The 26,019-nt window shown below is 41.0% G+C and overlaps 1 protein-coding gene across 1 annotated transcript in view; it reads left to right on the top strand.

Moving 5' to 3' along the window:
• The window catches only part of LOC104279156 (thrombospondin type-1 domain-containing protein 7B-like), a gene marked incomplete at both ends in the record, with an annotated part of 128,780 nt that overhangs the window by 96,362 nt on the left and 6,399 nt on the right, over nucleotides 1-26,019 (top strand). Inside the window, 2 exon segments of the mRNA XM_009876345.1 lie at nucleotides 10,576-10,770; nucleotides 14,949-15,215. Of these exon segments, the coding sequence (XP_009874647.1) occupies nucleotides 10,576-10,770; nucleotides 14,949-15,215 (462 nt within the window).

Here is a 26,019-nt window from a genome sequence, read left to right on the forward strand (position 1 = left end):
TTCTCCCGGGCAACCAGTGACAGGACAGAGGGCTCGACCTGAAACTGTGTCAGGGGAGGTTTAGGTTGGATCTCAGGCAGCCCTTCCTCACAGAGAGAGTGCTCAGGCACTGGGATGCACTGCCCAGGGAAGTGGTGGAGTCACCATCCCTGGAGGGTTTTAAGGAGAGGCTGGATGTGGCACTTAGTGTTGGGATCTGGCTGATGTGGTGGTGTTGGGTCATGGGCTGGACTTGGTGATCTTAGAGGTCTTTTCCAGCCTCAGTAACTCTGTGATTCTGTGACTCTTGTTCTCCTGAATATTTTTCTAAAGAATACTTTTTAAGAAGTCAGCAAAAATAAACATAAACCCACTTCTGAGAAATTTTATTCCAAGTTACTTTCCAGAAATTACCTTCCACTGCTTTAAGTGCTCCTCCCTTTAAGTGTGATCTTGTCTGATCTTGTAATGACAGTTGGCACAAACCGTCAGCTTCAAGGAAGATTCACACCTAGAGCAGTTTTGTGGGAGAAACTGCTCTGAGCTCCAGCAAAGATTAACAAAACTTAACAGTTGAAAAGATGGTGTGAGAGGAGAATCAATCTGGTGATTTATTATAGCCAAGATTTTAATGGTTTGTACTGGGAAGACTGTATTATAAGAAAAAGTAGTGTCATGTCCCAGTCAGCTGTACCCTGGGGTTAGCTCGAGTGAAGCATATGAATAATATAATAACTGAAAATACTAATAATCTTCCAGCAGGATGGAAAGTATTTCCAAGTCTGATGCAATTTACTTTTTGTTGTATTAATTTGTTTTTATTGGATTAGATTGTTTTTTCAGTTAAACAAACCATAAATTGTGCGGTCTGAACCAATGGTAAAGCAATCACAGTAGAGAACTTTTTGTGTCCAAATATTGTATCTGTTATACATGAACGATCCTAAAGTGATCAATCAGTATTTGGGTTGTGTAATTGCTTTAGAAACAAATGCTTGCAAACAAATGCTTCATTCATAGATATTAAAAAGAAAGTGTAATAGGATGTTCTTTTCCTAATGAAATCAATGTGAGTTTTTGTATTGTTTCCTCAGGAATACAATCTGCTTCATAATCCCCAGTCATTTATAATAATTTAGTGCAAATTTAAGAAGAGTAGCAGCAGCTAAATAAGAAATGTTGTTTTTCTTTTCTTTTTCCTGTAAGAAAGGAAGAGATCATCATAAGAAAAACATAATGTGCTGTAAGTTATCTCCCTTTGCATCTTCTCTGATCTTCTGCTTTGTTTTTAAGAGACTAGGAGGGGAAAGCAAATAGTCCCAATAGATCTGTTAGCTTCAGAAGAAGAGTAAAAAAGAATGGACTAGCAGTGAGAATGGTCTGAACAACAAATACAAGGAAAGATGAGTGTAATTATTTTTATTATTCTTAAGAGCCAAACCTATTGGAACTCCTTCACTCACACAGGAAAGTTCATTTAACATGACCCGGGGGAAATACCAATCCTTAGACTTATGGGAATCGAGGTCTTTTATACACCCTGTATAGAGGTATATCCTTCAGTATCTTTGACTGTTAGTCTCTTCTGGGGAATTTGGGTAGTTTTGGGGGTTTTGTTTGTCTGTTTTATTCCTGCTAAAGAAAGGATGCCCTGAGGTAGGGTTTCTGTAAAACATTTTTCCCCTGCACACTAGGCATGTTTAGGAAGAAGTATAAAAAGCCTCTGTGTATGTATGATTTATACATTATGTATACATGTATGGAACTCCCACACATCAGAGTGTGACTTTGCTTTTAGTGGGATTCAAATCTAGGTATTTAGGTTTCCTGCTGGGCAAACCTCCTGAAAGGCCCCAAACGTTTGATTTCTCAAGGTTGTGCATGGAAATGTTGCACAAATTCTTTCTGCCTCTCTCACCTTAAATCTAAATTCAGTGTCTTTACTGTACTTAAACTTCAGTCTCAAGTACAGAATCTTTATTTTGTCTCATGAGGTAGACAATATTGTATGGCGACTGAAAGATACTTAATTTAGATAACATCAGTTATTTGAGTATGCATTTTTATTAGCTTCAGTCAAAGTAGCGTTAGTCGTTTTATCAGTTTTAGGCTGGAATTGAGTAGCCAAACTTCACACCTCAGGGCATTTAGTATTCCTGTCTGTTCTTTGCTGTAGAAAAGTTTTAGTTGAAGTGGCAAGTTTTATGCAGGACCATATCTACAAAATCCACTGGTACTTTAGAAAAATTTAACAGCAGTTTCTATGAGTGGAATATAGAAAGTGATGAGAGGGTTTCCAAATTTCCATGTTACTACTTTCTGAATTGCAGTTTTGGACTTTGATGAAGATGAAAAACCTGTATGCTGTAAAATGCCACACAGTGGTTGAATTCTGGAAAAGCATGATTAATTAAAATTGCAGATAAACAGAGGAGACCACATTCTGGTCTTACTTTACAGCGGTCCAAATCTGCATGCCTTTATGCAGTGGTATAAGCAGCATTATGCAGGCAGTACGGTCAGAAAAGAATTGATAATTCCAGACAAACTTGTTTATTCTCCCTTAAATGGTAGGTGTGCAGTCAGGCAGTGAGCAAATACGAATTTTTGGAGAACATATGCCACACAACCCTTTTTTGTGTCACGGCAGGTTAATCTGTGCTGACTTACCTGGGGCTTTGGAGGATGTCTGGTAGGAGACTATTTGGACATTACTGGTAGAATTAACTGGGGAAGGAGGAGAACAGGCAGGTGAGAGCAGGAGACATTGGAATGAGTTGAAAAGTTGTAGAAGGACCTGTGTGTGTCCGTGGTGGCTTAGTTGTTTGTCCCTGACCAGCTAAGGGCAGCAAGGAGTTTTGAATGCCAAAATGAGAAGAGCCAGAGCTTGGGGAGTGAGGAGCTGAGGAGGAAGAGTAGATTAAAGTCTTAAGGTGTTGCCTTGGGCCATAATATTTTAAATACAATGGTGGGGGAGTTGTAAATATGTCAGTGTGTTAGTGTTACGTTCTGGATTTAGTGTCTGCGCCTCGCTGTAAAGGGATAGATGGAGTGAAACGGCAGAGCGCCTGCCTTCCAGAGCAAGATTTTCAGATGCATTTTCCTAAACCAACACGAGGCAGGGTTTTCAAATGCCCAGTTATCTGAAAGTGGGTATTTTTATCCAACCTAATACAAAAAAAAATAAATCAGACTGAAATGGACATTTGGCTGGACAAGTTTACAGGGCTGTCTCCTGAGATCTTCCTTGGGTTCGCTGCGTGAGTTGGCTGTTAGCATTGAGGTCTCTACTGCTGTCGTGAAAGGTGACCTTTGGGTTCTACCAAAAACTGCACCTGGCTCGAATAAAACAGACTGCATCAGATTTTCAGTTCATCCAGCTGCCACTGAAAACACCGGCCAGTGAATATATAACTGACGCAGAGCTTTCGAAAGAAAGTCAGTGCTTTCTTAATCAGCTGGATCATTTTCCAACTTACTAGAAATACTGTAAATGCTGTGTTTGTTTTCAGTTTTCTCTCTTTTGTGTTATTGGGAATGTTTGATTCTATTTATTTACCGTGGTCTCAATGTGTGTATATGTAACAGGATGTCTTGTTAGTTTTATTTTGAAGCTGTGCAGTAAATGATTCATCTTAAATATAGCTTGATGGTAGGTCCTACAAATAAATTGAACTCAAATAATTTTAGTAATTGTGGGCCACAGAAAGAGGCAAAAAAGGAAGCATGTTTTTGTATTTTGTTATGTTCTCTGAAAGAAGCAGAAGCATAATTTCTGTCATTAATCATCTAATGCACTTCCATTGATTTTTTTTTTAATAGAAAGGGAAAGTAAAAGCAATTCAAAACCCATAATAATGTTAGAAAAATTGTGAAAGATTCCTTAGACTGATTGCGTAATGTAGAAGCACTCAGATTGCAGTTGTTCTTTGGCCAAAGTAAATTTGAAACATTAAAAAATCATATTATTTGTCTTTCTAGTCAGGCGGAGTGTGAAACACTTGCAATAAGAAAACACTTGTATTAAAATGAAAATGGTGCTAGACATTAATGTATCAATCCTGTGTTCTGCATTCAGTGTGTGGGTGGGAGGAGAACCGGGCTTTATAGCAAGATATTTCTCTCCTATTTCTCCTTAAGCAATGGGCAGTCTTGGTTCACAGCTGAGGAGAAATTAAAATATGAAGTCACACAGCTTGGCAAAATTGACGTGAATAGCTCAGTTCTTTCAGTGGTATAAATTTTGTATTCCCAACCAAATAACCAGTAATATCATCCATAAGTATCAAAGAAAAATTGTACTTGAAGTTAACTTAAAGTGGAATGGAGGTGAGTCCAGTATAAGGCATTAAATGGCAAAAGTCCCCTGCACTGATTCTGCTGGTTTTAATGGACATATTTAATCCCTTTCATACAAGCTGCTTTGTTCTCAGGCTCGCGCTGTGCTGGTGGCTGAGACGCACGGAGCTGTGAAGAGGGGTTGGCGTGTGAGGGATGTGTGCCCAGAGACCTCTTTGTCCCTTTGCATCTGGGGAATGCCCATGACACGCACCCACAGGGCTGGACACACGCACATGGTGATGCCCACCCTGGCAGGAGCAGGGCTCTGGCTGCACTGGAGGTGACATCCCACCACGCTGCAGTTGGGACTTCTCTTTTCTGAGGCTTCTGTACCTAGATTAACCCGTCTTGTTTTCCCCATGTGCACAGCATGTCGTGGGAAGGCTGCAGAAGGAAAACAACCTGAAGAGCAGCTAAAATAGAGACCTTTGACTTGAGAAGGGTCTTTAGTTTTGCATGCTTTTTTTTCTTTTTTTTTCCATTCTAACTCTACTGCAAACTTCTCCTCTTTCCATTCTCCAGGCTAATGCTCTGAACCCAACTTTTCTACCCAATTCTTCCCTGACCCCTTTTCATGCAAATCATTTTCAATTGCTTTCCTTTATCTTTTCAGTTGGTATTTACCACCTTTATTGCTTCCCAGTCTCATCTCAGGTTCCTCTTGTTTGTTTATGGTGCACATTGGTTGGGGTCTGCGTTTGTTCAGTGCTCTGTTTGCTCAGTGGCATTTGTTAGCCCTTCAGTACTACTGTCAATATCATTAATAATTACAAACTGGGAAAGGGGTGAGCTCGGAGCCAGTTTCTCGGCTGCATAACTGGTTGTTCCAGTTCTTCCTCTGTTAGTTTTACTAGATTTGTTCCTTCAGTGTCCTTCCTGGCATCGTTTGTTTTTTTACCTCAGACTTATTTTTTAATGGTTATCTTATAGTTTGCTTCTGTAAGTTCAAACTTTGGGCACACTTCACTTCACTGCAGGGAGTGCTGCTGCATCCAAGGTGGGGATCACAGTGGTGAATGTAAGCGTATACTTTGTCCTTATGGACTCAGGGCCTTAGACTTAAATCTGAGTCTCAGCAAAGCCTTGTCTTATGTCTTCTATTATGTCTACTTCTGTTCCCCTTCTACAGTTAGGGATTGTGTTGACATATCAAGAATAACATAAATGTTTCACCTGGGATTTTGGAGTAACTTGGAAGTGTGAAGGAGCATCAACATAGAAAATAATTGAGGTCGCCATAACTTACTAGACTGTGCTTATAGTCAGCAAGTCCATATCCTTAAAGTTTTCTTCTTTTTTTTTTCAATGTATTATCCCTGAACTCCTTTTCCACGTATCATTAGTGATATGTGTAAGAAATTACATGTTATCTTGTAACATTGAAGGGTGCGGAGACTAATTATGCAACACCAAATTAGAAGTTTTTTAAACAATGAGAAAGTAAACAGCTGCATTAAAACAATTCCCTCGGCTTTACCTGCTGGCAATGATTTTTCACACATTCTTATAATCTGAGGCCAGAGAAGATTATTACATCATCTTGTCTACACCTCCTGGGCACTAATTAGACTTCTTGTCTAGCCTTGTGGGTCATTCCGTTGTTCCCATACATAGTTGAGTCATTTGATTTACACTGCCACATAGCTTTAGCTTCAGAGTTTGGCCTGAGCGAACCTTCCTGGAATTATCACTCATTGTTTTCAGATGTTCTAATGACATTTAATTCCAGAGTTTTGAAACCACTAATTTAGGTTTCCTGAATTGAAGTGCCATGGTACTATGTAATTTTACTGGTCAGTAGTTGGTATTCTCACTCTTCAGCTTTTTATCCTTTAGAAACTGTTGAAATGCATTTTTAAAGGAGAATTGATTGTAACTTTGGTAAATGAATATGATTACCAAGACTGTCTGTAATTGGATTTGTACTTGAGGGGAACTATATTTATGTTATCTTCCCTTATTGGATGCAGTGCTGTGCCTGTAATATTTATTCCTCAGTGCACTCCTTTTGTTGGGACCATCCATAGTGCTCTTTAGTCACGCTTGTGCCTACTGAGAGCAATTCCCCAGGTTGGTGCCGACACGCTTCTTTGGTGGTGATGTAACATCATCTAAGGATGCATTCAGTGCCTCTGCAGTTTGACAGCCTAAAAACATTTGATTTCACCACATAAAAGTTTATTGAAGTGTCTGCTATTTACTTTTAATTTAAGATAAATGTAGTTAAAAGGGTATAGCTTCCATATGCTTCTGAGTGCCGTATGCTAATGTGATGGCACACAAACATACTCTTTTGGGTGTAAGTATAAAGCCAATAGAGAGAGATTGTTGTACTGAATATCCCGTTAGCGGTCCTTGTTCAGTTGCACTGACAAGACCCTGTACCAGCAGGAAGGGAAATTTTCTCCCCAAGCTGTACATTTAACACTTGACATGCCTTGAAGCAAAGTGGTTGCAGCTATTTTCGTTGCTGATATTAATCACTGACTTTTGTTAGTGCCTTAACGGATGTGTCCACACTGTCTGTAACACAATTCCAGCCCTGCTCTGAAAAACATGTATTTTAACGTTTTAAACCCAGCTACCTTTCACTGTAATTCATGATCTTGTTTCTGTCATGGTTTTTGTGGGTTTTTGAGCCAGCCTTTTTTTTATATTGAGATAACTGCATTTAAATTGTCATCCTACAGCTTGGCCCCGAGTATTTAATTCCAATTTGGTGGCGTTGACTGGGGGTAATGAGAGAATAGCAGGAGTTCAGAAGGAAATCCTGTATTTCCTCCCATTGTGGGAATTGATATTATAATTTTAAACCCTTTATCTGGCAGTGTCCTTTTATTAGCTGTTGCTGTTCATATGTTTGTGTCGAGTTTAAATGCTGCAGAAGATGGTAGAAATCATACATTATGTCTAGGAGGGATTTGTCATTACTATGTGATTTTTTATTTTTTTTTTCAGTGCACAGAGCTGCAAATGGGCTGCATTTGCCCTCCAGTGGCATCCCACTTAAAAAAAAACAATGAGATCTTGACATAGCAAAAAATGGCTTTGCGATGTGAGTTTATTCAAAACCATTGTGACAGAACTGAGGATTATGGGGAAGTATTTTCTGTGCAACACAAACCACACATGAGCCAAACCAGTCAGAGATTTGAAACCACTGAGGATAAATAATTTTACTAACTTTCCTGAAGATTGATTGAGATTTGTCTCATTCTCTTTCCAGAAGTGCCTGTATTTGAAAATAATTTTTTTAAAAAAAATTACAGCTAACTTTATTGGGAAATAAGTTTGCAGCAGGCAGAAATGAGATGACTAGTTCCTGAACAAACTCCTGGAGTGGATCCATAAGGTCTGCTGCTTCCTGTCTGGCCCTTCTCAGTCCATTAAAATGCCCTAATGGGCTTTTCTTTCTAGCAGTTCATGCTACTCACCTCAAGCACAGTTGTAAGCTTATAGCAGGAATCCTGCCATTTCTTACGACTGACGTTCTGTAAAGATCAGGCCCATTAGGCTCAGACTTCTGAAGATAACTCAGTTCAAATTGAAGAAGTCTTGCTTTGGCATCGTCTTTGAAGATGTTTGCAAACTCTTGAGTGGAAACGAATTGCCTTCTAATGTGTCTGAAGTGCGTGGTACTGCTTAGGCCAGTCTGAGGAGGTGTGGGGTTTTGCTGTGTGAGGATAACAGATGTTCATGGCTGGCATTTTGTTTCATGCTTAGTGATAACACCGTTGGCACTGGTAAGTGCAGAAGTCCAGGAGAGAAGGAAGCAAGCAGAATGTTTGCTCTTTAGGTAGTATTTTAGCCATCAAGAAAAGATTTTTGGATTGGAGGGCTGCTGCCCTCTTTTCTTGCTGACACTGAGGCTTTGTTGCTCTGTCAGGAATAACAGGATTGAGTTACCAGGATCTGCGCTTACAAAAATTCCTGAAGTAGAGAAAAGAAGCAATTCACTATTTTTAACCACCCGCCTATCCTGAATCACTCACAGGAGATGCTTCGCCTTTCTTCCTCTAGGTCTTATGTCTCTTACTAGAATATCCATTATATTTTCTTTTTTTCAACTCCATGCTTATACATGTATAATCGACTATGATGTTTGTTGTTTTAATTTTACTTTCCTCTACCTATGTTTCCTATTGCCTCTAATTTCTTTAAGCTCCGTGATCTCTCTCAAATATTTGCCCTGATCTCCTATGTTCTTATATATCCATCACTTTCAGCATCTAGATAGACTCAGCAAACTCAGGGAATTATTTGTATGCTTAAAATTGAGGGCATTTTGTGCAGGAGATTGGGCCATTAGATAATAACTTACTGGAGCACGGAGCACCTGGTTTAACATCGATGTTTAGAAGTTCCATCACTTGCGTTGCCATTCATTCATGTCAGGAATGAGTTGTGGTTTTCTGTCAGGTGGTAGTAAGAATTGCAACATGATGGTTTATTACGCAATTGCAAATCTTGCTTCACGGGGCTGGCAGAGTAGGCTGTTTGACTCTTCCGCAGGCGCTCGTGGTTGCAGTGATGCCGAGAAGATGGTTTACATGCACTTGGCGGCTGTACTTCACGCGGATACGTTTGTGTTGGCAAATCTTTGGTGTCCTTGCTGAAGGTAATGAGGCTACACAGACCTTGGGCATCCGAGTCTATTACTTGTTTAACCTTCCTGAAGAGGGCAATTGCCCCGCTTTGCCATACAGCGCGGTGACCTCTGTCCTCGCGCTCTCGTAATTGAGAAGGAGATTGTCTCCGAGTTTCTGACTGCGGGAGCTGAGAGATAGGAAGGGTCACAAGGATTGAAAGTGAAAGGCAAGGATCAGCAATTTAGAGGTAGTTATTAATATGCTGATTTACTGTCACTTGAGTCTAAAGAGACTTTTTAACAATTGCTTGCCTATTGCACACTCTTCAAAATGCTGATTTTTTTCCTTAGAAATCTAATCACATTTTAATAAGATTTTTTTTTTATTTCCAGGTTGCCAACCCCATCCCTTGCTCCCATCCAGTACCGTATTTAAAAACCAAAAATCTTGTATGTTCATTGCAAAGTTACACCCCAGTAAATCCTTTAGCTGTAAGAAAACAGTTATTTTTACTTTTTTCTTCATGCACTCCTGGTTATGCTAAATGCTGGCAACAACGAAAAATATATGCAGCCTCAAAAACCTGAATTATTTAGGAAACTCCCTAAAATAATATCACAGGTTGTTAAAGCTAAATAATAAAATGTGGATTAAATCATTTCATCTTCTGTAGCTTAATGATACGATGTGTGGACTTGCCTGAAATCAGAGAGCCTGACGTGACCAAGCTCTTGGGGCCAAATTCAATTCCTAACTCTGTCCCTGACTTTATTACTTTAATCAAGTCACGACCTATCTTTGCTTTAGTTAACCTACAGTGTGGGATATAAATAGCCTACATTGGAGATTTTGTGGGAATTAATTATTATTAATGAAATGAAAGACTCAATGACGTGTAGGCCATTTTTATTTATTATAATTACTTATTATTAATTCACTGAAACTTTAGCAAGTTTTATTATAGGCTTCCTGTGACCCAGGTGGGGGGTTGGACTAGATGATCTTTCGAGGTCCCTTCCAACCCTTGACATTCTGTGATTCTGTGATTAATATTTTTGTCCTCTGTCATGGCTATACAATGCCATTACCCACCCTGAAAAATTAATCCCTACAGTCCAAAAAAGGACAGGATTGTTGAAAGAGGGAAAGGAATGATCTTATCACAAGCTGCCGTTAGTGAAGTGCAATAGCTGCAGCCCCTTTCTCTCACAGCCCCAGGCTGAGCTCTTGTACCCTTCCTCCTAAACATCTCCATTTACGTAAGAGGTTCAAAAGTTGAGAGAGTGTGAGAGGGCGATGGGTAGCATGATATTTAGAGAACCAAATATGCTTTATGGCACACAGCCACAGTATCGTATCTTTTCTTGTTTGGTCGTACAGTGTCTTGATTCAACTGTTGCCCCGGCACTTAAAATGACTGCCTCCTTGAGAATATTGAACTTATATGATGATTGGAATGCCACACTGCTCAAACGAGAATGCGTCTTTATGGTTGTGTGAAGCTTCTAGCATGTCTTTGAGTGACCCGTGAATAATGACCTAAAAATACATCAACTTTATCCTATTATTGCAGGAGAGCGAATCTCACGTAGAATGCAAGTACTGACCAGAGAGTGCAATACAATATATATAACAGCATAAAGATTTCCATACCTTTACTTTCCAGCTGTTACCTGCCTGTCAGAGCACAACGACTCTGCCGAAGTTGGTGAGTGCCTGCGGTGGGCAGGAGCGATGCCGTCCCGCGTACAGGAGTGTCTCATTCCCTGCAAAGACGACTGCACGTTCACCCCCTGGTCAAAATTCACAGCGTGCTCGCCTGGCTGCGAATCAACGAGAAGCAGGAGGCGGTCACTCACAGGTATAAGCTTTTATAATATTTATCTGATTGTGACACTTGTGAACAATGCCTCTCAGATGTGGGTGGATTGGTGTTGGGGTTTGGGGAACAGAGTAATGATCACCCTTAATTGATGTTTGTTCTGATCCTGATCATTGCCTGCGTTATGCACAAACATTTCAGCATGAGACTAGTGTGGAAAAACTCAGTGGGGGAAAGCCATTTTTAAACGTAAACCAAATAAATGCATCGTGCATGGTTATCTGACCTGTTAATCTGGGAAGCATGCAGCAAATATGTACACAAGAATAAAAATCAGTGTGATTTTCTGTTTGAGACTGTTGAACTCTGCATGAAGTTTAGAACTGGGAGTTTTGCACTCAGGAGTATCCAGTAGTTCAACAGCACAAATTAATGCCATGAATAAAGAAAAAACAGTAATATTAAACCAATTTTGTTTGATCTTTTGTATGTATTCATTAAACAGTCTAGTTCAAACCATTTCATGGAGCAGTCTCCCATACTTGCTGTCATGGTTTGTTATTATGTTATTTGAATGCTGACCAAACTGGAAAGCTTTAAAACTCTATAACATTAATAGTTTGGAACTGCTTGTTTTGTTAGGAGTTGTCTTGCCCCCACATGCGCAGCTAAATCAAATCAAAATGAATTATACTGTTTTCAGAAGGCTTAAAAGAAATTTACTGTTATTGTTATCCTGAACACTCACATCCTTTCATATTTCTGTGTAGTGCTTGAGAGCTATGGTGTAGCTGGCTTCAGTTAGTTCCCTTAATAGAGGTGAAACTTCAAAGACTTCTACTATGGAGCAGAATACTAACATTGCTGTGGAAATAGCTGTGATAATGCCTGGGAACTGAACGGCAGCAAAGTACAGTGGCTACCACTGCTCTTTTCTTCTCGACTCACTTGTGCCTGGCTGCATGGCTATCTCGTTACTCAGTTTGTTACTGCTGGAACAAGTCAAGTTTTTAGTAATGAACAATTACAGTATACAGGCATAATGGCTTCAAGCTGCCATTTGTCAGTATGGCTCATTAAAGGATAAGGATTTTTCTTTTACACAAAAGATCATTACTATACAATGCTCTATTGTTTCCACCAAAGAGCATATTCTAAATTGTTCTCTGTATCAGTGCCTGTAAGTTTATGGTAGTAAAAGTCCTCTATCCCTATCAGAATAATAGGGGACTGATCTTATAGAACATATGTAAGAGTTAAGTGAATACTTAGTTCCATGTAGTTTGAAATCTCAATTTTCTTCATGAATGTCTATGGCAGTTAGAAAACAGCATGGTCCTACCTATCCCCTTTCTTACTCCATATCAGACATAGATCTGTTCAAGTGGAGCAAAACTAGTTACTAACGTCGCGGTTTTGATGGCTCATCTCCGCACCCACCCTGTGTTTGCAACTGAGCACCACCAGTCTCTCCCATGAGACCTTTCTGGGTTCCCTTCCTCCCACTGGGAAGGAGCCCGAGGTCTCAGCCCACACTCAGCAAAGGTGAAAAGCAAGTGGTGAACATGCAGGAGGTGTCCCAGGTGGTGCTGGGGTGAGGAACAGCGTGACACCACAGAGAGCAGCGGTGAAGGACCCCATCAGACATGGGTTTTGGTTTGGCCACGTTTCAAAAGAAGTCGCTGAGATTCGTGCTGACCTACCTGTATTTGCATAAAACTCCATGAAAATTGGAGCTGGCCAAAAGTCTTAAAAACCTCATCCAGAGGCAGCCAATCCAAAGATTTACGGAAAGTGCTGTTTTGGAAAGTCCTTCATGCTCTTAAGAATCCTTTGTCTGTTTGTATTTCACCTTAACTGTAAACATGCATGAGTTGTAGCTTCTTGTCCGTCACTCTGTGTGTCTATGCTCAAGTGAATGCTTTGGCTTTATTGTGGGAGTACATTAACAATGTCATTTAATGGGAATCTGCTAATTGTTTGCTAAGTATTTGCTTGCCTCCCACTCAGTTTTTAACAGTATTATTCATTTTACTTTGGAAGTAATCATAGACTCTATGTATAAAATTAGTCATTACTTAAGAAGCAAAAGATTTATTACAGAACATATCAAAATTCAAAGTCATTATAATGAAAACACATTTTTTAGGTATGTCTACAGTTAATTAGTACAGTCAGTTAATTCACAGTACTATGATTACAATGCGTTTTGTGTAGGAAGGTGTATTACTAATATTTCATATATTTTTTATGTACCGTATGTACTTCCTGATAATATTTAATGTATATAAGATTTGTTAGTGATCAAAAACTTAATTTAAAAAAGAAAATACTGTTTAATTAAAGGATATATGTCCTTGAAAATTTTGGAGATGGTGATTTTTTTATAACAATTTTTAAGGCAGTCTGTGAAGATGATGAAAATACCACCATCACCAATTCTACAACTACTTCTTTGTGAAGAGTATGGGATGAATGTTACTTTTGCCCTCAAAATAGGGCTTTCATAGGAGCTTTTTTAGAGAGAAGATTCCTACAAAACAGATGGCAGGGCAAGTTGGAAAAAAAGTGTTGTGTAAGTGTGAGATTATTAGCATCGTTACCTGTGTCTGATGTGTAATAACAGCGAAATTTGTGCAAGTCCCTAAATCCCATGTTTACTCATACAACGCAGAACGTACAGCTGTACGTATACACGGAGTTTGTGGCTTGTGTCAGCTCATCAAACATAAAATGCTGGAAATGCCACTTGGGAGCTCACAGTCTGTTTAAAGCCTTTTAAAAAGACTTTCTTTTAGGTATGTGGTGTTGTACCTCTTACACCTTACCTGGGTTTACTCGTAAACATATATATATATACATGTGTGTGCGTATAAAAATACAAAGATGTTAGCACTATTTGGCTTCTATTATCCCTTTGTGCTGGCAAACTTTACATTCCCCAAAACTCTGGAAATGGAGTTTTGAAAGAGCTAGGGTATGAAGGACAGTGATATTAAGGGTTTGCATTTGGTGCCCTTGCCTTTGGAGGTAGGTGTTTGTGTCCACACAAGTGCTGATGACAGCCAGCTCGTGCTCCTACTGATGTGTGAAATGACTCTTGATACCAGACTTGAAAGAGGGTCGTTGGGTTATATAACTTTGGTGTTGTAACTTTTGGGTTTAGTATCTTATTTATGTGCAATACCAAAGAGAAAACATCTCCTTTGGGATCAAGGCTTTAAGAACTTTTTGCGGAAAAATTTTTAGTGCATCCGAGATCCCCAAAGAACATTTTGAGGATGAGATACAGATGAGGTTTGTTAGAAGATGAATTCTCCCCTTCTGCGCAGATGCCAAATGCAAAGATGTTCCTAAGCTCAGCTGACATAAACATTGCTCCATGTCACGTTGGCTAATTCATGCCAAGAAAAGTGTGGATTTTATCTTCAGAGCCTGTATACAGAGTTTTGTTCCTTGGAGCAGCTGTAGGGAGTGTGAATTCTCTTCTTTACCTTACCTCTTCTTGTACCCGGGGACCTGTTCTTGTGCCTAGAAGTCCTCCAGGAACGGGGCATGGAGAGTGCAGTTGCTGTACCAGGGATTTATTTGAATGCTGCTGCTTCCTGAAGTTACCGAGAGATTCTTCTTTTAAATCCTGATGAAAGAATAGAACAAAACAAAACATAAGCCCAAATATAACCATTGAAATGCTTTCCTAATAATTAACTGAGGATTATTGTTTCTGTTTTCTTCAAAGTGCGGTTTGTGTGCAGAGCGCATCTTTAACTAATTTGTAAAGTAGCCTCAAAGATGGAGTTGTGGCTAATGTAGAGTCCTCTGGAAGTTGTCTTGGCAACCATTGATTGCGAGCAAATAGAGACAAAACAATCAATTTATTTTCATGAGATAATTAGAGAAAGATGATATTACATGAAATTACAAAGCATTTCCTGGGCAGACTGTTACTAGGATAAAAGTTTGCATTTTGCTCCTTGCCCTACCCATCACAACAGTATTTCTGAGTTCTCTGGTTGCCCCTGGAGATAAATACGTTGTCCTTGCACTCCAGAGCACTGGCAACAGCTAATAGATGCTTCGGAAATGTTCCTGGATATTAACATTCAGATTGTCTTGGTTCTACTGTGTTGAATTCATGCAAGTATAAATAATATGGCGTGTTGTTATCAAAAGCAGCAGATGTTAAGCTAACAAACAGATTTCTGTGGTTGGAACAGGGCGAAGCAGAAAGCGAGACAAATGCCAGAATACAGAAGTTTATCCTCAAGTTGAAACAGAGCCGTGCCCCTGCGAGGTGTTTACCTCCCAGCCCCATGGAAATTGGTCCGACTGCATTATCGGAGGAGGAGGCACATCCGAGCCACAGCTGGGAATGCGATCCCATGGAGATGCTAAGGAGTGTGGCGAGGGTGTGCGGCTGCGAGCCATTGCCTGTTACGATATCACCGGCAGACTCGTGGAACCATCCCGCTGTAGCAGTTCGGGTAAGGAGATTTTAAAAAGTGCACAGCACATGTAAATAGCCCTGATGCTGAGCACAGGTAGGAACTCAGCAGTTCATTTTGGAGCCTGTCATAGGTGTGTACCTGTTTACTTGCTGGAACAGCTTTCATAGGGTTCTTGTGAGTGTTGAACACTGTTCTTTTAATATCTTCTTACTGCTCTTAATAATCACACTTTCCTTGGTACAAGGGTCTGTTGGCATTTCTACAACGGAAATCAAGTAGAAGAGGGCTAAAGTTGACTACGCTATCAGAATACCAAAGACTTTTTTTTAGTGGTCTGAAAATCCCTAAAGTTATAAGCTTAGGAGAAAGCATATTTCAGTTAGCAATTTCACAGAATCAAACAGAATTGTTGAGACTGGACAAGACCTCTGAGATCATCAAGTCCGGCCTATATCTATTTGTTTGAAGATATCTCCTACTTCATCTTTTACTAGTTTAGAAATTTTTTTTCCTCTTCACTAAATTCTGAGTTTCATATGGTTATTTTCAATAGAGGAGTCAGGAATATTCTCAAGATAAGCATATTTAGTTACAAAACACCTGTGCTTATGCTGTTGCTCATGCCAAATACATGACTTCAGCATCCAGTCGTGGTCCCCTTGAGATTTTGTATCAGTCTCAAGCTCAAACTGATATACAGCGTATGTTCCAGTGCCACTGTGTCCTGAGACTCCGGGCTCTGGTTCTGTCCACTTCTATTTCATATGTAATCAAGTAGCCTGTATCAAACAGAAAGAGGGTGGAATTAGAAGTGGAGCAAGCAGGAAATGTCATTCCATCTGGATATTTTCCCCCAGTTTCCATGATTTGCAGGTCATAGCAATCATGACGCCAAATCAATTTACGGCCAAAAGCCCTTATCTTAGGGGCAAATTCTGTACCCATGGTGGCCCCAAACCACTAATGCTCTCTGGCTTACAGTCAAAAAGCTTAGGGCACCACAGAATGTCGTGTAGTGGGTTGGAAGGCTGCTGGTGAGCAATATGATGAGCGAGGGACAAATGAAGTCCTGGACGGAGATAAAGTCATACAATGGGAACCATAATGTTCCTGATGTATAAAGTAGCAGAGAAAGAAGTCAGGCTGCTCTGTGGAGGGTCTTCAGGATGAGGATCAGCAGCCTGAGCTGCATGTAATAAAAGGAGAAAAACCCACCCTAATGAAGTGATTCAATCCTGGAGTGAATTCCTCTCACAGCTGTTGATGGCTGTTCCAGCTGGCTGCACAGATTCATGAAGTAGCTTTCCATGGTTTGTGTTTCAACAATGTGCTCTTGTACCAATTGATTATGCCCCTGCGGCCCATGAAGGAGGAATGCTGTACTTTTCTCCCACAACGTTACCTTTTCCTCCACAAAAAAGGGAGCTGTTGTGTTCTGAAAGGTGGGTTTGCCTGTGTTGTGGCTTGCTCTTTTGAAAAACTCAGAGTTTTGATCACTATTAAAAAGAGGAGGTCATCTATGTGTGGGGTGTTTCTGAATAACCTTGCAGCCTGTTTTCTGTCAGTGATATTTATGTGGCATTTTTAATGGCCTGTCTTCTCTTAGGGAGTTAGTAAGGAGTGATAGCTCAAGGGGATTATTGTTGACTTTCTTGTCTTCAGCTTTTTACCTGAGCAGAGATGATTGCAACACAGCCCTGGCACAGGACCCGTGTCAGAGGCCAGAGGGGTGGTCAGTGCTGTACAGCAGAGCCCTATTGTATGCCCTTCCCTCTGCACTCTATTTACAGAGCTTTAGGGTTTGGCAGTGAGCTGTAAAGCAGGGATGAGGTGTTTCCATCCTCTGGATGCCCTGTAATGGTGAACTATCAATCTCCAGCCAGTCCCCTGTTTAATACCTAGGATGTATAAGCTCATTAAGAGCTACCCAGTGTTGAACATCATCTGATCCCTGCAAGGCAATCAGGAAAGCAGAGTTGCCTCAGTCTCTGCAAGACATGGATATTTCAATAACTTTGGATGTAGAGTGCCCAAAAGTGGGTAGAAAGCTTCATAGGCTCCAATTCCATCACTTGGGACCTGCCTTCCAGCTAGAACAGTTAAATGAAGATCAGTTTATTGGGTTTGCATGACAAGGTTTTGGTAGCGAGGAGGAGGGGCATGGGGGTGGCTTCTGTGAGAAGCTGCTCGAAGCTTCCCCCATGCTCCACTGAGCCAATGCCAGCCAGCTCCAAGACAGACCCACCGCTGGCCAAGGCCGAGCCCATCAGCAATGGTGGGTTTGCCTCTGGGACAACATACTTAAGTAGGGAGCAAGAAAAAAAAAACTGAGCAAAAAAAACTTGTGCAACTGCAGCTGGAGAGGAAAGGAGCAAGGACTATGTGAGAGAAACAACCCTGCAGACACCAAGGTCAGCGAAGAAGGAGGGGAGAGAAGGTGCTCCAGGCACCAGAGCAGAGATTCCCCTGCAGCCTGTGAAGAAGACCATAGTGAGGCAGGCTGTTCCCCAGCAGCCCGTGGAGGTTAACAGTGGAGCAGATGTCCATCTGCAGCCCATGGATGACCCCGCCCTGGATGCCTGAAGGAGGCTGTGACTCCATGGAGGACTCCCATGCTGGAGCAGTCTTCCTGAGGGACTGCACCCCATGGAAGGGACTCGTGCTGGAGCAGTTCATGAGGAATTATATCACATGGGTAGGACTCACATTAGAGAAGTCTGTGGAGGACTGTGTCCTGTGGGAGGGGACACCACACTGGAGCAGGGAAGAGTGTGAGGAGTCCTCCCCTGAGGAAGAAGGAACAGCAGAGACAACGTGTGATGAGCTGACTGCAAGTCCCTTTCCCCCTAGTTCCCCTGCACTGCTGTGGGGGAAGAGATAGAGAAATCAGGAGTCAAGTTGAGCCTGGGAACAAGGGAGAGGTAGCTTTTTAAAGGTTTGGTTATATTTCTCATTATCCTATTCCGATTTGATTGGTAATAAATTAAACTAATTTCCCCAAGTTCAGTCTGTTTTGCCCATACCAGTAATTGGTGAGTGATCTCACTCTCCTTATCTTGACCCATGAGCCTTTCGCTCTATTTTCTCTCCCCTGTCCAGCTGAGAAGGGCAGCAATGAAGAGGCTTTGGTGGGCACCGGGTGTCCAGTCTGGCTCAGCTCACCACAATAAGCCTGATATTTATGATCTCTAGAGCTGGGACCTTCCAAAATGCACTTCTGAACACATTATTGAATTAGTGATAGAAACAAATCATTATCCAATTAATAATTAGCAGAATGTTATTCAACCATAACAGAGAAGAGCAAATTAGAGAAGCATGCAGAATTGCTAAGTCCTGAGAAATTATTCATGGCAGGTGGCGTTTTTTTAAACAACTTGGTTTGTCTTGTTCACTGTTAATATCAGGTGCTCTGTTAACATTTGCTAGCTGACCATATTTATGGCTAATTAAGCCATTGCCTTATATATTGAATGCCAGTCACTGTGATATTTAGGCGTTGTTCTTGCCTTGTGAGACATGGAGGGGGAAGTGTGTTCATTTTTTATTTCTTGCAGGCGTTTTGGCTTCTCTTTGTTTCCTGCTCTTTTCCTTTTGCAAGACAGTGCTTTTCCTTCCTTTTCCTTGAACCAGGACAGAAATGAGAAGCTGTAAGACTTAAACCTTCCTTCTTTGCTGGGTCCTTTTGAAGAACTTTTACAAAATGTAGAAGGACAGATATAAGGATGCAAGTTTTGCCTTACAAGTAGATTCAGGTTTTTTCCTGGACATGATAATGCCGTGAGTACAAGGTATGGAACGGTAAAAACGGTATAGGATGGGTCAGTTTGTAGTTTTTCTTGGAGTGAACTCTGGGCTTTTGCCTTCTTGCAAGTTATCAAGTGAATGCGCTGTGAGTTTGAATCTAACATAGAAATTGCTCACTGCTCAGAGGGGTTCAGGGTCTGATCTTAGAACTCTGAGTTCTGTGAGCAATTCTGCATTTGCAGCTTGGGGGGAAAAAAAGCAAACCAAAAAAAAAACCATTGAAGTCTGTTCATCTGTGTATGTCAGCAGTCTATACTCTCCTAAGACCATTCATTATCTGCAAATGTATTAACCCTTTCAGTGTACCTCCCCATTGGTGTAGTTACTGCAGAGTATCCCAAGGTCCAAAACCAGTAAAGACAAAAGCATTCCAGCTGTGTCTCAGTGGAAATGCTGCAGCAGTTTGCCTGCTGTCTACAGTTTCTTCTGCAGGACACGAGCCCTGGACTGGAAGCACCTCTGCCCTGACGCAGCACAGCTTGTGTGAAGACTTTGAGTCAACTGTAGTGGGTACATAGGTCACACCTTGACTAATTTACCTCTCCTCACTGCAACTCCATCTTGGATTAGCTTGTGATCATTGTAATGACAAGGTTAAAAATACAAATCACGAACTTTTCTGAATGTTATTCCTTTCTATACCAAACCTTTACTCTGACGTCCAGAAAAAACAGCCTGCAGCTTTTTTTTTTTTCATGACTGGCTTTTGTAAATAGTTCACTGCTTTTTTTTTAGTGCCGTTGTCATTTTTCTGCATTGCCCATTCAGTAAGCTCAAGAAATGAGTCACCTGCAGTTTCCAAATTGAGATAATTATTTTTTTTCTCATGGACTTGGTTCACTCTTCCTTCCTTAAATTTGGAAATGCACTTACAAAATTATGGATAGAGGTAAGTACCTCTAACTATATTACATAATACTATATTACAAAAAGGTAGTTGACTATTTGCCTAAATTTGTCTTCTATCAGAAATCCGGCTTATATTGTGTTCACCTCAGCTCTAGTCCAGAGGTTCTCCATTCTCTGTCTGGTGTTTGGAGCATCCTCTTTGGATGTGACATTGTCTTCTTAATTGCAGTTCATCTGCTTCTCAATCTGTCATCTTAGTTCCTCGTACTATTTTTTAATTTCCATCTCCTTTGTTTTGAATTATTTCCTGTAGTTCCTTTGCCTCTCTTTCTGTTCTGTGCTCTGCCAACAGGATTTCTTTTTTAATCTTAGAGGAACATAGGGTGCCTTGTCTGTTCCAAATCAAAGGCTGGAGATTTCTGTGCTCATGCACAGGGATTCTGCTTTTGATCTGACGGGCAATTTATGGAAAGCAGGAATTTATGAAGAACGCTTATGCTATTCAAATTCTGCTGTCCTCGCAACAACAGGAGCCTGGAAGAAAGACCCAACAGACAAACAGATCCTGGCTTTAAATCACAGAGCAGTTAGCTTCGACCTGCAGTCGCCTTAAAAAGCTTTAATTATCTCTGTATTTATGAAGGGCACAGCAGGGATGCTCATACACCTCTCGCACTTCTCTACAGTACAGTGTTTAGTTGTGCATGGTTTAGTTGTGGGTGAATAAATCAAAGAGGACTGTGCTTGCTCACAGGGTTCCCCAGCACCTCCTGGTGCAGGGTGTCACTCGGTTCCTTCCAGTGAGGTCGACGCGACACCACTAGTGGGGACGTGGCTGTCAAGGTCATTCCTTGAAAACGTCAGCTTTGATCCTGAACAGGTGAGATTAGCAAACCAGGAGGAGTTAAAAATTTTGAACATGTGAAAACTTAGCTTTTTTTGTGGTTGCTGGAGGGATGTTCACTGGTTGAGGGGCATCAGGGCAGCGCATGCCACCAGTGACAGTGCTACTTCTCTCCGAATCAGCTGTGTGCCCGGCGTTGAGACAATATGCAAAGGTTGCGGATCAGGAATTTCAACTCCTGCTGCTGAAAACCGGGTAGTATCAACTCTCATGAAGTTTGTTTTTCTGAAAGGTCAGCCCAACGTAGTGCTCTCTTTCTACCAGGGGCATTCCTCTGAGGTTTGCGCTCCCTTACATGAAAACCCTGGCCACCAGCCTGACAGGCATTGCGTGACCTACCTGCGAGTGAACACAAGGACCTGCTCTGCAGCCCCGCACTGTGGGAGTCCCGGCACTGTTGTTTTAGGAGAAAATGAGCTATTTCCAGGTAGCTTTTAATCACTAGTTTTTAATAATCCTTCTGCTAAATAATATCTGTGTAGCTCAAAAAACTGTAAGCAGAGCATAAGAGGTTAAAGAAATGTGAGCCGATTCTGGACTGACAGCAGACTGACCTTTCCTGCAAGGTAACAGTTTTGGAAACAAAAAGTTGAAAAGCTACATTGCATGAATATCTATTTATTTTTCAAAGTGTATCTATTCTGACAATTACTGTGATATTTATTTTTCCCTATCTGGTAAATTTTATTTTGAAGAATGAAACTGTTGCGGAAATCCCTGATTTTGTTTTGAAAGTCTTTGCAGATAGAAACTTTTCCTGATAGAAATCTCACCTGTTCATGAAAATGTGATTTCAGTCTTAGTCTAAATGAAATTTGATACTGAAATTTAGTTTTTTAACATAAACCATTAGCTCCAGAATCCGACCAGTTTTAGTTTTAAGTGGTTTTTTGATACTTCCATAAACAGCATTCTGCAAACATACATGGGGCCTCAATCTTGACAGCCTCATTTCTTTCACAAGGAAAATGTGTAGGCTGCCCTCTTCCCAGCTCCAGACCCCACACGTGACAGCCTTGCAATGCTTCCTCCTCCCTAAAAGTGTGCGGACTAGTAGGTGGTCTTGGCACCGTCAGTTAATGATTGCGTGTAGACTTTGTGCTCAGACTACACTACCGTGCTCTTTGTGTTTGGATTTAATTAAATATTACAATATTCCTGTTTCTCTCTGTTATTTCCCCTATGCGTCTCTGTAGTATATCTCTCTGTGGCCTTTTCATTACAGAAAAATGACTGTATTACTTACCAGGACAAAGATTTTTGAAGACTGCCTGAGGAGCAAGTTCCATGTAAAAATTCACCTTGTTTTCTGCCCATCCCATCCCCTAGCAGGGGAATTAAGGCTGGGTTTGGATCACAGGTAGCTGAAAGGTCTTGCCAGCTGCAGAGGGGGCTGTCCTACCCTATGTCCCCGCTTCAGGAACTCTTCAAAGCCACTGTCACCTTTGACTTGTTTTCTGCTACCTCAAAGCTAAATAGCTTCTAAATTTATCCCCGAAATCCTGGCCGGGTTCTCCTCTGGACCTCTCTCTGACATTTCTGCACATCTCCTTGGGCATGCAATGACACACTTAATTACAGCTGTGGCTGTCAGGGGAGCTGTAAGCCCAGAAACAGCCCGTAAAGGACCTGCCCTCCATTTCTTTTTGACTACGGAATTTTTTCATATCACTCTCATAACAGCACTCAAAGAACATTGATTTATTCCCTATCTTTTCCTTTCCTTTTTTTCCCAAATCTATTCACCATAAGAAAATTTGGCCACAGTTCTTCCTTCCTGGATGTTAAAAGACTCATCAAATGAGTCAACTCTTCAGACGTTGCTGTTCTCTATGTTTTTCTGGCAGGAGAATCAAAGGTAAACAGCCATCAAACAAAGCTATTTCTGAATGGGTCAAACTGGCTATCAAAGAAGCTTATTTAAGGCAAAGTAAGGCTTCCCCTGAGGCATTAGTACGTAGAAACGCACATTCTTCTAGATCTTTATCTTCTTACAGAAAGCAAGCATGCATCTTCTGAGGAAATATTTAGAGGATTAGCTGTTGAGCAGTGTCCTCTGTAGGTGCTGCATTTAGTCATAGCAATGTCTGTTGTTACTCCTTAGCTCTAGTGTGTCTTTGCCCAAATTTCTTTTATGCTTTTTGCCGCATTCCATGAAATGAGCCTTTTGAAGCTGCAGCAACACCAAACTGTGAAGAAATGATTGTTTTACTAACCTGAGACAGGCTTTCTTGTGTTTGACCATCACCGTCAGCTTTCCCTTGCCAGACCACGTCTGCCCACCCTTGCTCATGTCCGTGCCTTTGTGTTTCTGTTATTAGGCTCAGTCAGTTTTTCTTTGGTTTGGACAGGTTGGTTATAGCCCTTGCATGGGAGTTGGGAGCATTTTTAGTGTAGAACTAGTCTGTTGGAGGTTTAGGAAGGTCTTGATAGCAAGTTAATGCACTGGGCGATGTGTTGCCCTGATTTCTGCAGTAGGCTACAGTCAGAGCATCTCTCTGAAATGTGCCTTTCTCTTTGGCCTTGATAATACTTTTCTCACACATACAGCCCATTATGAAGCAAGGCTCTAATAAAATGTTAGCATTCCAAGATAGATTTAGTATTAATTTTCTCCCTATGTATCATTCCATTTAATATATTTTATTGGAAGTATGGAGAAATACCATTTTAGCCTAGGCTTTTCCATGAATTATTTCCTCTGGTGTTAAGTTCTCTATGCTTTTCCTGCTCGTGGAGAACTTCATGATCCCTTTGAGACATGTGTAGCTCTATTGGGAAGTGACACATGCTGGTGGTAGTTCACAGGATTCCTCTTGTGTCTTATGTGGGGGTTTTTTTCAGTGTTTTTTAAACTGATTGCCTTTCATACAGATCTGATAAGCAGGACTTTCAGGCAAATAAATGGATGACGAATCATTTTTAAGTGGAAAGTCACGGTTTCATATCTTTACAGCTGGTGGGGAGCCCTGTGGCAGCTGGATATAGTAGGTGTTTTAGTGGATTTCAGTGAGAGTTAAAGGGATTTAACATCTGACATATTCTGAAGATCTTCAGAAGCAGAATCGTGTTTCTGCTTGTATGGAACAAAGGTCTTGCAAAAATAAAAAGCGGGTTTTGCTTGTAGGCCAGTATCTGAGTAAAATGAGCTGACTGCCTGAGCAGCAGTGAGTTTGCTGGAGCACTGTGTGCAGCGATAAAGTTAGCATGACACGGGGAGATAGGCACGGAATGGAGATTTTTTAAGGTACCTGCTGTAGCCTGCTTGGTTGAAGAGTTTGGGAGACCGACTCAGAAACGTAGCAACAGCTGGATTTAGAAATGAGCCTGAATTAGGATATGTGGGTAAAATTAAACTTCGTCTCAGATAGCTCTCAGGATTATCATAATGATATTCATCAGTAACTGAGAGTTTATCCTACCTTAGTCTGTTCCTGGGACTGAGATACACTTTGAAATCTCTTTATCCTCCAAGGTTTGCAAATGAGGATGGTGTAAATTGAATCACTGAGAGACCAGTTTGTGCAACTTACGATATCCCTCTCACAGACAGAGATACCCTCTGTGAAATCTTGGATTTTGTGTTTGGTAATATGGAGAAATGACCATGTACAATGGTATTATTTAACAAGATTGCATCGCTTTCTGTTCCTTTCTGAATTCGTTGAAGTCCTCCAGCAGAGGAGATTGAACTACACAACCAGAGTGCTCAAAGTCACGCTGCAAAATTGAAACAAAAGTCTATCAGGAATTCAGTACGTCAGTACTCTGTGCTGGGGCCTGCTAACGTCACAAAAATGTCCTAATTCCATCTCAAGGTTTTCCATCATCTGAATGAGTTGTGCTGTTCTGCCCGTGCCTACGCTGTGGAAAACCAGGACTGTTCCCTTTCTTAAAATTCTATTTCCATCAGATGTTTGTGGGGTTTTTTATAATGCAGCTTTATTTAAGAAGGTTAGATGCTTTTGTATCCCTGCCTCTGTAGCAAGGTGACCTCTGACAGCAGGAGTGAGGCTTCTCATCCGAGCAGACTGGACCTCGCGGCGTCTGCCTGGCATTGGGAAAAGTGCTCACGGATCTTCCTAGTGCTGGTAATGGCTAGTGGCATCTTTAAAACAGCGCCGGTATAATTAAAGTGTGTAGTTAGGTTTCTCATTTAGTGTCGATGAGACAAGAAGGAGCTGAGGCAGTGTATTGATTTAAATGTATTGATCCGAGAGGTCACTGTGTCACTTGCCTCCTGTGACAGGGAGCGAGGCTGTGGAGCTCGCTCCTGGCTCAGAAGCTTCTCTGTGCCTTTTTCAGTGCCGGTGTGACCTGCTCTTGAGCAGAAGCCTTACACTGGTAATAACTCTTGAGTCTGTAAATTAGGAAAAAAAAGAAGCTCATGTTGTTATGAGCTGTTATTAATTGCATGTGGATCTGTGTTCCCTTCTTCTGCAGAGTAATCTGGTGGTTTATCTTATCTGAATTAAGAGCAGTATTATGATGCACAATACTTGCTAATTATCAGGATACAAGGAAATGCATGAGCATTTCGCATTCTGTAAAATGGAAACTGCCATGTTGTTGTCCAAGGGAGGACAAGCCTGAATGAGGCTTGTCTGGGTCTTGGGGTCTCAGCTTGGCAGCTGAAATGAGGTGACATATTGTGTTGACAGTGCCTAACGTCACAACTTTAGAAACTGGCAGAAAGATGCTGTCCACAGAGAGACCTGAACTCTGAAATTGAGTTTCTTAGTGTACTCCTGCAGAGCCTGAAACCATTGACCTTCAGGCCATATATGATTTACTGATGGGAGCAAATATTTCTGGTGACATTTGGTGGCAGCTTTCTGCCAGTGATGGACTCTTGGCTCTGGAAGATGCTTCCTGCCTGGTCCAAATTGCCCAAGTCTATATTGATCTTCAGAGCACTCTGTACGTCTATTTTTGGAGCTACTGTGCAATAGGGCCTCTGAGAGAAATCAGATGTATTAGAGACAGGAGAATTTGACTGTCTGTGGACAATTTAATTTTGTCTTCATGATGTATTGTGGAAGTGTGTTCAGTCTTTAAAAAAAGCCTTATTATATAAATAATAAATAATAGTAATTAAAAAATAAACAAAAGCTCAGGTTTTACTATGAATTCACTATGAATTGAGTAGCCTGAAGAGCATATATATAAACACTTCATAATGCAGTGGGCTGAGTTTCTTTATATACAGAGGATGAGGACACTGGTAAAGAAAACCAAAAAAGCTACTCAGTTTTGTTTGGACAAAGCCGATGATTTTCC

Source organism: Apaloderma vittatum, unplaced genomic scaffold (assembly GCF_000703405.1).
Source record: "Apaloderma vittatum isolate BGI_N311 unplaced genomic scaffold, ASM70340v1 scaffold7779, whole genome shotgun sequence".
Taxonomy (NCBI): Eukaryota; Metazoa; Chordata; class Aves; order Trogoniformes; family Trogonidae; genus Apaloderma; species Apaloderma vittatum.